The sequence below is a fragment of the Cordyceps fumosorosea genome, assembly GCF_001636725.1.
Source record: "Cordyceps fumosorosea ARSEF 2679 chromosome Unknown scaffold_37, whole genome shotgun sequence".
Classification (NCBI taxonomy): Eukaryota; Fungi; Ascomycota; class Sordariomycetes; order Hypocreales; family Cordycipitaceae; genus Cordyceps; species Cordyceps fumosorosea.
The window spans coordinates 1-14,218 of record NW_017387337.1 but is presented as its reverse complement, the minus strand read 5'-3'; the positions used below and the strand labels follow the sequence as shown (position 1 = coordinate 14,218).

The 14,218-nt window shown below is 45.8% G+C and overlaps 4 protein-coding genes across 4 annotated transcripts; 2 read left to right on the top strand and 2 right to left on the bottom strand.

Moving 5' to 3' along the window:
• Positions 1–377: 377 nt before the first annotated feature.
• On the bottom strand, positions 378–1,234 carry ISF_08861 (O-methyltransferase, family 3; the record flags this gene model as incomplete). The annotated part of the gene is made up of 3 exons (XM_018852464.1): positions 378–702; positions 774–951; positions 1,027–1,234. 3 exons carry the CDS (start codon positions 1,232–1,234, stop codon positions 378–380), a joined length of 711 nt encoding a protein of 236 aa, XP_018700300.1.
• Positions 1,235–2,596: 1,362 nt separating this feature from the next.
• Positions 2,597–3,190, top strand: ISF_08860 (tyrosinase; the record flags this gene model as incomplete). The annotated part of the gene is made up of 1 exon (XM_018852463.1): positions 2,597–3,190. The coding sequence occupies one exon, from the start codon at positions 2,597–2,599 to the stop codon at positions 3,188–3,190; it is 594 nt and encodes a 197-aa protein (XP_018700299.1).
• Positions 3,191–8,813: 5,623 nt separating this feature from the next.
• ISF_08859 (hypothetical protein) lies at positions 8,814–9,495 on the bottom strand (the record flags this gene model as incomplete). Its single annotated transcript, XM_018852462.1, has 2 exons — positions 8,814–9,269; positions 9,325–9,495. The coding sequence occupies 2 exons, from the start codon at positions 9,493–9,495 to the stop codon at positions 8,814–8,816; spliced, it is 627 nt and encodes a 208-aa protein (XP_018700298.1).
• Positions 9,496–10,896: 1,401 nt separating this feature from the next.
• Positions 10,897–11,238, top strand: ISF_08858 (hypothetical protein; the record flags this gene model as incomplete). Its single annotated transcript, XM_018852461.1, has 1 exon — positions 10,897–11,238. One exon carries the CDS (start codon positions 10,897–10,899, stop codon positions 11,236–11,238), a length of 342 nt encoding a protein of 113 aa, XP_018700297.1.
• Positions 11,239–14,218: the final 2,980 nt, after the last annotated feature.

The window sequence follows — 14,218 nt, the reverse complement described above, 5'->3', positions numbered from 1 at the left end:
CTCATTCCTCGTTTCGAAGGCGCGGGTATGCCAGGGCGTTACTGCAATGGGCTAATAAAGTCGCTGATGAGCTGGGTCTGCCTCTTTATCTCGACTCTGGTGAAGATCTCGTGGGACTCTACAGGACCATGGGCTATGTGTTGCAACCTGAGCGGTTGCGCACATGTGAGACTATGGTGCCAATGATTCGGGAGGCTCTGAAGGGTTAGGCAAGCATGTCATACCTACTCGGCCTACAAAGATGGGTGTTTGAGACAATTCTTATAGCAAGAATGAGTCTGCTGCTTAACTAGCCAATGAGAGGCCATCATTCACTGCCTGCTTGCATAGGCGTAAAAGTAATAGCTTGCATGCTTGCCTCGTCGCTTCATGTACAGCTAATCGACAAGCCTCGAAACACCGAGTCCGTCCCATAGAGGCAGTACTACAGTCTGCAGTCTAGCATGATCTTTGCAGTAGTCATTATAGGCCCGCACGCCATCGACAAAAGGATTGGATTTGCTGTCCCCATCAAGCACATGGCCTTCTTGGAGCACATTGTCGGCGACAATGAGCGCGCCCGGGCGGAGCAGGCGGCCACCAGAAACGCTCCCAGGGTGAGAGGCGGCTAGCAAGTATTTTATATACTCGGGATTGTTGGCCTTGTCTGCGTCGAGAAACACGAGGTCATACGGCTCCTCCGTGGTGGCTAGTTTCGGAAGACTGGTACACATGGCGGGTTAGTTAGCCCACGAACTGTACCGGGACAGCTTCGCAAGAGGTGACTGACGTACGTTTCCAAAGCCGAACCAACGACAATGTCCACGTTGTTCAGCCCGCGTGCTGCTATGGCTTCGGCTGCCAGCTTTGCGTACTCGGCGTTGGACTCGAGACCCGTCACGCGGCCATCCGGACCCACGGCGTTGGACCATACCATTGCTGAGTAGCCCAGATAGACGCCAACTTCGAGCACTGGAGACATATCAGATTGGGTTTCAAATTCAAGTATCTACAATGTGGGTGGCCTCGTCAGGGCAGAGCACATACCCCGCTTCGCCCCAATCATGGCCGCAAGCAGCGTGTGAAACTGGCTCTGGAAGTTTGACGTCAACATCATCGAGGCTTCATGGCTGGATGCGTCGGCATGATAGTCGATAATGTGCTTGGGCAGCGAGCTCGAGTGTTCCGCCGCGTATGCGGTGACTCTCTGGATCTTGTCCATGGAGCTGAAGAAGCTGGGGCAGTCTGGTCTCATATCGTCGCCCAGTCTTTAACTTAGGGGGCCAGTTGCGTCGAAAGCTGCGAGGGCAGAACACAGTAGCGTTCACACTGGCAAGTTTTATTAGAAAACAAAAAAACTTGTTGAAGGAGTAAGGTTTGTAGGGAGCCCCGTGGTGGTCAAGGGGGTTGATTTGGCACCCCGCAGCCCAGCCCAGGAGGATCGACGAGGCGCGACCGTTTCTTGCCTGGTCGCTTCCTACTCGTGCCCAACTATCCCCGGATAAATGCAGATTGTTTATTAGCTACAGTACTTAGATTGGGGACACTATCCAGAATGCCAAACTACATGCACCAGCTGAACTCTCCTGACGGCAGACAGGATTATGACGGAGGGACCTGGGTAGTGAGAAATACAACCTTGAAGCATTGAGGTATTTGATGATCCCCGCTAGTTATGCAGTCGCAGACGTGAGCAGCAGACAGCCCGTTGTGACCTCGGCGCGGATGACACACCAATGCAGGTGAGGTGGCTTCGCGGCGCATAGATGACGGTCTTAGTATGTATCTCTTAATGCCTCTCCCTACTATACCGCACTTTATATTTTTAGTCTCCGTACACCTGAATTACCCAGACCACTTATTTAAGCCGTAGCTATTCCTACCCCAACGTCACTGCGAGCTTGCTTCAAGGCCACGGCGACAAAGCAGCGCTCATCTATAACTCACCATAGGAAGCTGCCTGAATACAAACATTCCCCTCTACGCTCCTCATAGGCATTCCTTAACCAATTTGGTCAACCAGTTAGTACCTCGCCGTTCTTGTCTGTAGCTAGGCTTCCATCTGATCCGTACAACAGGTTGCTAACCCAATCTCTGCTCTGTCACTCTCCCGGCTGCATCAAGGCTATGGACCTATCGTCGTTGCTTCTCTACGTATTTGCCCTTCTCCAAGCCCTCGCCATCCCACTTCAAAGCCTAAGCTCCTCACCTACGTTGGAGCGGAACGCCGGACCACTACCAAAGTGCGGCAAGCTGACGCCACGCAGGGAGTGGCGGACATTGACAAATGGCGAGAAATCCCGGTGGGTAGGAGCTGTCAAGGTGAGCTGAGTCCCTTTTTCTTCTCCCAGAAAACGTTGAAATAAACCGAGTATACCGAGTAGTGCTTGGCGAGCATAAAACATCAACGACTATCCTTGACGGCGGATCAGACAATGCTTCAGGGACAGAGGAGCCTTTACGACGACTTTTCTTATGCGCACGCATCAGTGGCACATAGTGTGCATGGCAATGCCTACTTTTTACCATGGCGTGGGTTGTTTTTTTTTTTTCCTTTTTTTTGCTTTTTGACCCCCTAACCTTTGCCATTTCCCACCTAGCCTACTTAATAACCTATATGAGAGTAGACAGATGGTTTACCACCTTATTCGATACCTCGCTGCGTCGTACTTGCGGGTACGTTGGACCGACACCTTATTGGGACTGGTCGCGCGACCATGCCGACCTCTTTGTCGCGCCGGTCTTCGAGGACTCGCCGGAGCACGGGCTGGGCGGCACGGGGGACTGCGACTCCTTCCCAGAGGCTGACTGCACCGTCACCACCGGTGCGTTTGCTCGGGACTTTGAGCTTGCGTGGCCGATCCCTCACCCGCTGCGGAGGAACCTGACGATCCTCACCGGCTGGTATGCCCATGAGCTGCCCCAAAACAGCACCCTGGGCCCGGACTTTGTGCGCAACACGACCGAGCAGACCACGGGCGACTTTTTCAGGTTCCAGCATGCAATGGAACTTCTCCACAACCACGTACACAACTTCGTCGGAGGCGACATGGGGGGTGACTGCCCGAGGGCCATTCCGGACAAGGACTGCGACGGCGTAGCGGACACTTTCACGCCTAATGATCCGCTCTTTTGGCTGCACCACGCACAGCTGGACCGCTTGTGGAGTGAGGTACGCTTTCCCATGACATATTGGCTCAGTCTTGTCTGAGACAAAGACTGGATGCGATGCCAATGCCAGAGTTGCTTACATAGGATGACGGCACAGTGGCAGCGAAATCACCCATCCAACTTCAACGCCTTTTCCGGCATGCCTCTCGGCCCCCATAATGGGACTGACCCACGGTATGACCCCTACGCGCACCCTCATCATCCGATGCCGTTCGATGTTCAGAGTGTGCCCGTGACGCCAAGCAGCATATTTGATACAGAGAGCTGGCCGCTGTGTTATCGGTATCTGGACTAGCATTGCTAAACAATTCACTAGAATAATATCATTTTTCCGTGTTTGGGCACATGATCCCATAAATGATCAGAGTGGGGAAATGATCTTAATCACCATGTATTCGACACAATTCAGAACAGCTAAAAGCCATGCATCCATTTATTCACGACCCCCAATTCCCATTTTTATTTTGCGGCCCGTGCTGGTGGGCCGTTGTCAGAGAGGCTCCAAATGGTTTTCATCATTAACATACATTCCAGTACAAAGAATACAGGGGCTCAAAACTCCGTCTCGTATTAGACTTCAGCGTATTTATAGACGCCGAGAGGTCCATAGCTCTACTGGCAGCTAGCAGCCTTTCCACTCACAGGGATAGATTAGGACAATAAGACTTTCTGCTTCTAGTTGGCACCAAAGCTATCCAGCTCAAATGGTTACCTAGAACCACTGAAAAAGTGCATTACTCCTGTCTGCCTTGGCGGTTCCGGAGGCAAGCTGAAGGGGCCGTACATTGGTGCGGGGCACTGTCTGTTGCAGTCAGTTAGACTTACAAGAGAGGTCATTGATATTTGTGATATGGTTGTGGCTTTCTTGGATCACCGCCATTACTCTTGCTGTCTGCCAAAATACGCGACTCTCCATAACGAAATATCCAGAGCAAATTGACCATCCGCATCGTTCATGAGGCAAGTTTACGGCTCTTCTGACGTCTTGCACTTTGCTAACAATTGTTGGGCAATAGTTGATTGTACATAGTCGCTGCATTCTTAGCCACTCTATGACGACATTCTGCATTCACATTATTGCTTGAAGTGTTCCGTTGCACCTCCTTCACGTCTGCATACGGATTTCCGTGCTAGGTATGGATCACTCAGTGTGCTGCACAGACTGCAGAGACTTCTTGCAAAAATGTCACGGCAACAAGTTGTCTCGACTTGAGCAGGATCCTTTCGATATGGCATCGGACCGTTTTCACGATAGCATTAACTACAGGAAAACCATTGCCAAAATTAAAACTACGGCAAATACAGGATGCTTCATCTGCACCATGATAATCAGCAAATTCGGATCTATACAGCCCTACCTATTATCTGTGGCTCAGCTACATGGCGAATCAGCTGTTTTCCGTGTCGTCATACGTCCTAATCATAATACGAATCTTCAATCGGACGAGGTTATTGATAGACCATTTTTTTGCAAATCTGCTTCCTACAACAAGAGATTGAGTTTCGCTTATGGCGCGTAGTGGCTTCGCATATATCAGACAAGGTGTTGTATGATGGCCATAGCACAAAATCCGAGAAAGGCTTCGCCAGGGCAAAGGAGTGGCTACGCAGGTGTATGACCGAGCATGGCAGCTGCAACAAAGGCAATTTTTCCGACCACTGGGTTTCAACCAGACTTCTTGACGTTGGCGCAGGATCTCCCTACCATGATACTATCCGACTGCGAGAGACCGGAGTACGGAACAGACCTACAAGGTATGCCGCCTTGAGCCATTCTTGGGGTGCTGTACAGCCTTCAAACTGCTGCAAAATAACCGACACGAACTGATGAAAACCATATTTGTCGACGACCTGCCGCAGACTTTTCGAGATGCTGTCTTTACCGTCAGAAAGTTGGGAATCCAATATCTTTGAGAGATTCATTATGCATCATTCAAATTTCGAGCGATGACTGGGAGCGCGAGGCTTCATTGATGCAGCATGTGTATGGCGCATGCTTTCTGAATATTGCAGCTACTGCATCGAGTGATTGTACTGGTGGTCTATTTAAATGTCGGCCCTCTTATGTCGGCCCGCGATCGATAATTTTGGAGAGTGAAGTCGAGGCAACGTTATCGCAGTATCAGTTATGGAATCAAAGCCTTTGGGATATCGAATTTGGAGCCTCAAAGCTCAACACACATGCTTGGGTGCTGCAGGAGCGATGCTATCACCACGCACGCTTGCATTTTCTCGAGAGCAACTCTTTTGTGAGTGCTGGTACAAACGTGCTTGTGAAGAGTTTCCTTTAGAGTACCCTACAGAGCTTTTCGAAAAATCGGACAGGGACTTTGAACAACTCGACCTCGGGGATAAGCTAAAGATCTCTGTCCTGAACCGCCACGCCGATAGCAGATCCAAGGACCAGGTAGATCGACTTAGCCTTGCATGGCATAACCTTGTCATGCTCTATTTACGTCTGGACATGACCTTTGAAAAGGATAAACTCATTGCATCAGTGGCCTCTCTACTCTACTCTCGAAGCATATGAAAGAAAACTACTGGGCCGGGCTTTGGAGTTCTACCTTGATGGTCGACCTTCTCTGGGAGGCTGTCATTTGCACTGATATCGATCACCGGCCAGAAAGCTATAGAGCGCCATCTTGGTCATGGACCTCCGTGGGATGCCCTGTAAAATACCATCCCGGTCGGATAGATATCATGCATGCCACAGTCGTCGATGTCAAGATTCAAACATCCACTGGTGGCAGCGATAGGGGAAAATTAGTTGGCGGCAACCTGCGCCTTAACGGAAAACTGTTCGCAGACATTTCAGTTGCGCGAGGTCCAAACCAAAACTACTTCCTGACACATAACAAGGCCGAGGACATCTCACTAAATGCCCCTTGCTTTCCAGATGACATTTTGAAAGATTCAAAGAGCGAAGAGACGCTGCTTTTCCTCTCACTTGGGTCGTTTTGGGACTATTCCAGAGCAATAGGATACCATTATGAATACAAAGGCCTTGTCCTTTCGCCGGCAAAGAAGCAGCCTCAGGGCTACTACAAGCGATGGGGTGTGGTTGAATCCCAGGGGTAACAATTCTTCAAACCCCGCTCCAATCAAGCGCCAAGTTGTTGTTATATCGCTGGCGAGGAGGACTTAATTGTCATCGTATAAGTTTCAAAGGTTGCGTTGATTGCATTCTGCCCAGTTGCCGTCGATTTCAGGGAGACTATTCTTCCTAACCACCTATCACATCGCAACACTATGACAGGAGTAGTGGTGCGGGTGAGTGGCCGTCACTTGCCGATATTCCCATCTACTCTCCGTAGAGCGCGACCCTGACGTCCGTAATACAGATAGCGCTGTTTAGCGTCCTAGCTTGTCCATTCTTCTGGCCTAATAAAAAGACGATCCACGTATGATTCTTCAATATAGGAAGCAAGAAATGCACGGTATTGTTGTTTCGCGGACTCTTTACTGAGATAGAAGTCAAATAATTCTCTTAGCTTACTAGATTATTATAGTAATCTATTAAGCTATTATATAACTGTTTATCCTATTTAGACACTAGTATATCTAACTATAGTCTAACTCACCTAGCCCTATATATATGCCTATAGTATTTATAATACTTTACTCTTTTCTAAAGAAATTAATCTACTATAGATTAAGGATAAACTACTATTATATATAGCTTACTGAATATTAAAGAGATCTAAAGAAGATATTTTAATATATACTTTAATTAATGAATAGATTCCTTTAGCCCTAGTAGCTATAATAGTTTTTATGTCTTCAATTATACTATTAGCCACTTTAAGTAATGAAACAGAAAGAGGTTGTCGAATAAGTATCAAACAGCATTAAAATTGCATTTCACCCAGCAACGTAGCCAAAATATCACCTTAAAAGTCCCCCCACCACTTTTGTCTAATAGTCTCCATCCGCAGTTCATTGGGCCACGGGTCGATGAACTTTGCTGCCATGTTTTGCCATGCTATCCTGGTTTTGTTTCCGAGCCATACAGACGTGTACTCCCAGTAACGAGGAAGCCAACCCGAAAAATCCCAGTCGATGATGGCTTCGATATTTCCGTCCCGGATGATGATGTTGAAAGGGTTCAGATCGCCGTGGGTAAATACAGGTGCCTCCCTATGCCGCTCCTGCATAGCAATCATGTACTGGATGTCCGCCCATTCCTCATCATCAACGTGCCGTGGCTTTTGATCTGGCGCCAGGCCTTCTCTTAGCCATTCATGAAAAGCCGTTACCGAAGGGAACGGCCCGAATCTAGGCGTCGATCGAGGAATACGAGAATCACGGAGTGAGCCCCCCACGCAACTCTGTATTGCGTCTCCAGGCGCCGGAATCGCGCGCAGCTCCTCGACCATACCTCGGAGTTGCAAGAGAATACGCTCGACATTCTCCTCCGATAAATTCGGCCAGGCATCAGCCAGTGTTTTCCCACGCATCCGCTCCATGACAATATAGGTAACATTTCGATGGGTAAATGAACAGTGCACCCGAGGCACTGGAATCCTGGTTTGTGCAGCGACAAAGGCCATCGTCGCTACCTCTGTGAGGTTGACGTTGATGCCCTTCTTCACAATCATTCTGCTGGAGATGGGCACACAGGGGCCATCGCAGTTATAGAATCGAGCCGTGGTTTTAAGGGCAAGTAGCGTGAGATACCTCGGTATTGAGCTGGTATTTATTGCCAGACTATTGACATTTTGAAGATTGCTGCAGTCTGCCATCGTTGGGTATATATTGCGCGGAGGGTTAGACGGAGGGAGAAGCGTGGTACGTTGTATTCCACCTCGTGCGCCCCTGTCATAGCCAGAGGGGGGTGGCAGATTTGTAGGGATGCCTCTGTTGGGCGGCGATCCCCTGAAAAAGAATAGCGGGGCCTCTTAAGACGTATTAAGAATATATTATTAAGACTTAGGCTATATTCTTATCCTTACCCTTAAGCTTAATAATAATTATATATTAACCCTTAAAAATATATCTATTACTGGGATTGTCTGATCGGATCTTGCCTTTTCCCTGAACTCTGGCTCTGGACCTCGGGCATACCGAGAAAAGGTCCAGATTGAAGGCTTCTCGGCGGGTATCGAGCCAGTACTGGTATGAGGGCTGCCAGCAGCACTTGGCCCCAGAGAGGATACGTTAACGTGGAGGGCGTTGTAGGGGTGGTAAGGGATGACACATCGTCAGACAAAGACATGATAGGAGATTTCTTGGATTATTTTAGGAAGTTAGGCTCCCGCGTTAGCTTAGGTTTACTTGTTAAAACGTGATAAAAATGTTAAATTCGGATTATCTGAAGATTAAATAAAAGAAGTAACTGTATACGACTATTTATCTAAGCACACTTCGCTGCTGTAGCGAAGCTGCAATAGATAACTCTACTTAATACAATCCTAAGACGAGAAGTCGTTTCATACAATACGGCAACGTAGCAGTTATAAAAAGCAATTCTACTTATTAAGGCTATAATAGTTAACATATAAGTGTATAATATTATCTTACAATCTTATTATATAATGAGATCTAATTGGCTAATCAGGTGTGGGTAGAGTAAGGGTTACTACCCATGTCTACTTAGCTCTACCTAAGTAGAGTCGGCGAAACACCTGCTCCACCCTACCCAGGTAGAGTAGGTAGAGGGAGCTCTACAATCCCCAGGTATGGCCAAGAGAGATGTTATGCCCGTCAAAGTCTTTAAAGTCCACCTCACGCTGGGGAAAATGAAGCGTATCTAACAGTGCCTCCATCATCCCACTACGCCGCCCCCAATTCTCTTCAGCAAAAGCCCTCATCAAGTCGGCACCATTAAGTAGAGTGCTAGAGCTCCAGAGCTTACCATCTCTCACCCAGCGCCTATCCACCCAGTCAACATCAGGTGCCATACCCTTTGACACTTCGAGAAGAAGCCTAGGCGCTGCCACAGTCTTTCCCTGGAGCAGTCCCGCCTCAAGAAGCGGATAGATGCCACCACAAATCGTAACAAACGCACTGCAGTTATCGAAGGCCTTCCTTATGAACTTCTTCTCGGCCTCGTTTGTTTGATAGGCACCATGAGCCCCCATGAGAACGATGTCCAACTCCGGGGCTGTTTTGAAAGAATCCTAGACTGGAGTGTTAAAATCCGGGCCTTCTTCTGCGAGTAGTAGGGAGACATACAGTTGGGACAATCTTTGCGCCGCCTTTCATTGCCGCGGGCTCCTTGTCTTCGTTTATCCAGTGCATGACAACATCAATACCCTCTTCGATCATTTCAGGAGGAAAGTTCAAAAACTGAAGGGATTTTTTGTCCATCCAAGTGAACAGCTCCACTGGTGCGACATCGAGCATTTCCGTTGTCCTACGCGTTTGTGAGTACTTGATGAGCCTATGATGGAGGCTGATATGCGCCTACCCCTTTGTCAAAATCACTCCGACATGGAGGGGCCGATTTGGCTTAGCGAGGTTAAAGGTCATTGTTTCTGATATAATAGAAGTGTGAGGGTTATATTAACTGTGTGAGATTACGCAGGCTGCCTGGGCTTTTAAAGTTATATCAATGCCGAAATCCCGAGGCGGTTTAGCTTTAAGAAGCTTCAAGTAGGTGTCCGTAGATCCGAAGATGGGCGGAGATAGAGGATGTGCGTAAATTCGGCGTAATGTCTTTCTAGTGGTGACGCTAACCTAGTAGGCATCTAAGATCCGATGGCAGACGGATACAGAGGCAAAGAGGATACCCGAGCAATTTTGGAGAACTCAAGAAGAAGTCTAGGTGCTGCCACTGTCTTCCCCCGTTGTATGCCAGATTTAAGAAGAGGGTATATACCGTGGCAAACTGAAAGTAAGGCACTACACTAGTCAAAAGCTTTCATAATAAACTTTCTCTCAACTTCATTAGTTGCGTAGGCACCGTGAGCTCCCATTAGAATAATATCCAGTGGTGGACTTGTGTTAAAGGACCCGTGAGCGGTGGTTAGTTTGAGCTTGTCTATTGTTCGCTGTAACATACTGTTGGAATGAGTAGAGCTCCACTCTTCATAGGTGCTGGCTGTTTATCCTCATTAATCCAGTGCAGGTTTCGTAGAGATTGTTTATCCACCCAAGTGAACAGCTCCACAGGGGCAACATGAAGCATTTCTGTAGTTCTACTTTATTAAGATTATGTTTGTATTCAGCCGTTGTCTTGCTAACGTAGCCCTTTGTCAAGATCACGCTAACGTGGATGACTCGATCCGGCTGCGCAAGACTGGAGAACGTCATTGTTCATTGAAGAATGAAATTTCGTCGATTTTCCTGTGCCTTGCCTCACGGCGGGTAGGCGGCTCTTCCAAAAATGTTTGAAACTGGAGCATTACTGATGACGTTGCGCCGAGAAAAATCTCAAGACCAAAAATTAGATCCGAAGGCGCTAGGATGTAAGATCGGCATGCACACGAAATACAGTTTGTTCCATACCTGTGCTTGGTCATGTCACAGCCCCAGTGCTTGTTCTCTAGCACTTAGCAGCTTCAAAACTCATGATCAAATACCAGCTCAAACAGTGTGCTTTTACTAGTGCCAGTTGCCACTTCCGACACGCATCGGATATACAACGGCTCAGTGCGGTTTCGGCAATTCTACTAGATAAGAATCCTGGTGTTAGTTAATTGGGAGGCTTTATTAATGAGAGCGCCCGCGGTCTTCACGCTCTAATTTCTTTTAAATCATTGCGTATCAAGCTGCCTTAGTTGTGGTTGACATTTTCGCCCAACCATGTCCATCCCCAATATTCTCCTGCTTCTCGCATTTTCGGCCTACTATTTTGTCTGGTACTTCTCTGACAAAAATGGCCTCACTAGTCAGATTGGCGCGGCGATAACTGTCGGCAAGCTCCCTGGTATTGAAGAACGTCTTCGTCAGGTATATACAGGTATCGAAGCTCTCGACACGATTTTAGTATTTTTGACGACGTTTTTCTGGACTCTGGTGGATGGCAGTCAGCCTGGCATGATGCTACACTCGATCACATTCTGCGGGGCACTTGGCTCTGCGTGGATACTGGTCACGCTTGAGTCATGGAGACGAGGCAACGCTTGGACGACGGCAGCTTTGTAAGTTTGTCTGTCCTATATCTTCTACTGTGTTTTCGGTACTCTAGTGAATGCTGACAAGAATACTGATGAGAAGCCCTACGTTCTTTGCTCTGCTGGCGCAATTCTACACCACTTTCGCTCTTGCGGCTCCCCTCTACGGATATCTTCATCTTAAGAGCCGTGCCGCTGCTGTTCATACGCCCAATGCTGAAAACATGCGTCTTCCTCTTATTGTCATTGAAGCCATCCCCTACGCTTTCATCATAGGGCTGGTCGCCCCCACCGCGCTTATGTGCGCGCCAATCTCGAAACTGATGACATATGATCTGAAGCAAATTTGCATTGCCCTCTGGCAGCCATGCCCTGCGTACGCCGCTGGCCTGGTTGTGATTTATTATAAATATGCCCGATCTGTTTATGCTACAGACACGCCAACAACAAGGCGACAAACTCGCCGCCTCCTGCCTTTCATATACGCATACGCCTTTGCAAATTCTGCTATATCGCATCTTACTACCATTATACTCTCCTTCGCGACAGTTCTTGCTCCTAGCATCTTCCCCCGACCCTACGCTGATAAGCTTGACCCTGGCAAGGTCTTTGCAATGCCGGTCCCGTGGTCTGTGCCCCTACCACATGTTTCTTCCGTGGGACAGGGTGCCCGAATATTTCTGATATGGGACTACGCTATTGGTTCTATTGGAATTCTTATTTGGGCCGTTTCTCTGTATCGAACAGCCCATCGTGCTGCGGGAGTGCAGGTATATTCAACCAACCTTTTGGCGAAAACTATTATCCTGTCGACACTGAGTGGACCTATTGGAGCAGCAACGGTCTTGCTGTGGCAGCGAGAGGAACTATTTCTTTATGCCTCAGAAAAGCTTCGAGAATAGTAAGGCTCTACTTATCTCACCATTTGGGTTGGGTGTCTTATAGTTATAGTCAGATAATAGCAGATGCAGCCCTTAGTAGGGTGAGGATCAGACATCCTAGTAATGGATAATGCCTAATATTTAGTATATTATTATCTCTTCTTAACGACGACTCTATATGCTTATATACTACTAAGCTTAATAATTATTATTAATATAAACTAAAAGCTAGTTCTACACTTTATCTTTAGAAGCGTTAATAAGCTCATCTTCTACGGACACGTAGACTTTCCTAATTAAATCATTCTTCACCTAACTACTTAAGCACCACGTTCTTTTAATAGTCTCTAGAGCTAGCCTTACTCCATCCTAGGAAATTGTACGCCTCACGTAAGGGAATACCCATTCAGGATCGTCAGACATCGCCAGGAGACTGAGGATATTGATCGCCATCTAGTGCAGGCGCGATACTCCATCCTCTGCCCCTCCCAGCACCACCATTCCAGCGGCGTCTTCACCATCACGTGCTAGGCTAGTGCGCTAAATTTACTACGGGAGGCTACGTAAACACAATTACACTCGTGCTACGCCCTACTTTAACCTACCTAAATTTATAATAACGAGTTTTTCCTAAGCCTTAGCCTTAGCCTTAGTAGAGGCGTTAATTAGTACTTAGCTATAATAGGAACTATTTTGACTTTATAAAAAGGTTAAGAAAAATCTTTTATTTTTTTTTTAAAGTTAATAAAAGTTATATAAAATTTTAAATATACTTTCTAATATTATATTAAATATTTTAGTTTATAAAGTTGTTTTTTCTTTTAATAAGATTAAAAGAGAGATTAAAGACTTAAACTTCGTTTAATTTTAAAAATAGAGTTTAAATAATAGTTTATATAATAAAAACTAAAATATTAAAAATATTAAAATATTATTATATTTATAATAAAGGTTTTATAATAAATGAATAATAATATTATTAAAAAACTACTTAATAATATAATTTTAATTATAGTTTTCTATAAAGTCTATAATTAAAATGATTTATTAAAATTTAATAATACTTTTACCTATCTTCCTAGAGAGACAGAGGAGGACTACTTATAGACTTTACACTATCTAAGATACCTGCATTAGCATGGCTTACCTTCTGTGGTCTTAACAGACCTATGCCTAGCCGCGATAAATACTGCCGCGACCTGTTTCTCTTTATCTAAGGGTTTGCTATGCACTTAGCACGTTAATAAGGCAGTTATGTAGCATTTCCGAGCGGACTTTTTAGCCGATAGGGATCAAGAAGGCAAAAAATAGGACGAATTCTACACTTTGTGGCACTTAGTCGTAGCCTCGCCTAGTGAATCGACATTTTAAGAGCGTGTTACTATTTTTAAGGATAAATATACTAAGATATACATAAATACAGTAGTATACATTAGAGTAATATAGCCAGACCCGTTTAAGGACAAGATTGTTAGATGTAGGTTAATAAACATTTACACTTTAGTAATGTATCCTAAGTTGGTTTAGGTTCCAACATGCGCTCTGCCTCTAAATATCTTCCCGCCGCTGTCTTTTTCTCCACGTAACGTCGGCCACCCACTTCTGAGCCACACCCCCTTTTAAGTCACCTAACCTCTTCATTTTCTATAATAAACCTCCCTTATTAGAAGCGCGTTTTTTAGCGCCTAAAAAATCAAATAATTTTTTTTTTTTTACTATTAAGTTATTATAAATTAATACACTAAATAAGACCTTTAAAATACTATTTAAAACATAATTAGTAGTATAAGTATATAAAAGGTAGTAAATTACTAGTCTATACTTTAAAGAACACTATAGTATTATATTAAAGGTATAGTATTATAAAAAGAGGCTTTTAAGCTATTATAATAGCTTTTAGCTACTTAAGAATTATATTTTATCTCTTAGATCCTAATTTAGGATTATCTTAATAACCCCCCTATCCACTAGTAGGTCTAGAAGATTACTTTAAGTCTCTACTAAGCTAATAGTAATAATTATAATATTAGAATTAATTAGTTATAAGGCTTTTTAAACTATAACCTAGAGGTTAAATGTAACGGTGGCTTAACCCTAATCCACAGTTAGTCTGTTTCTTAGGTAGAGAGT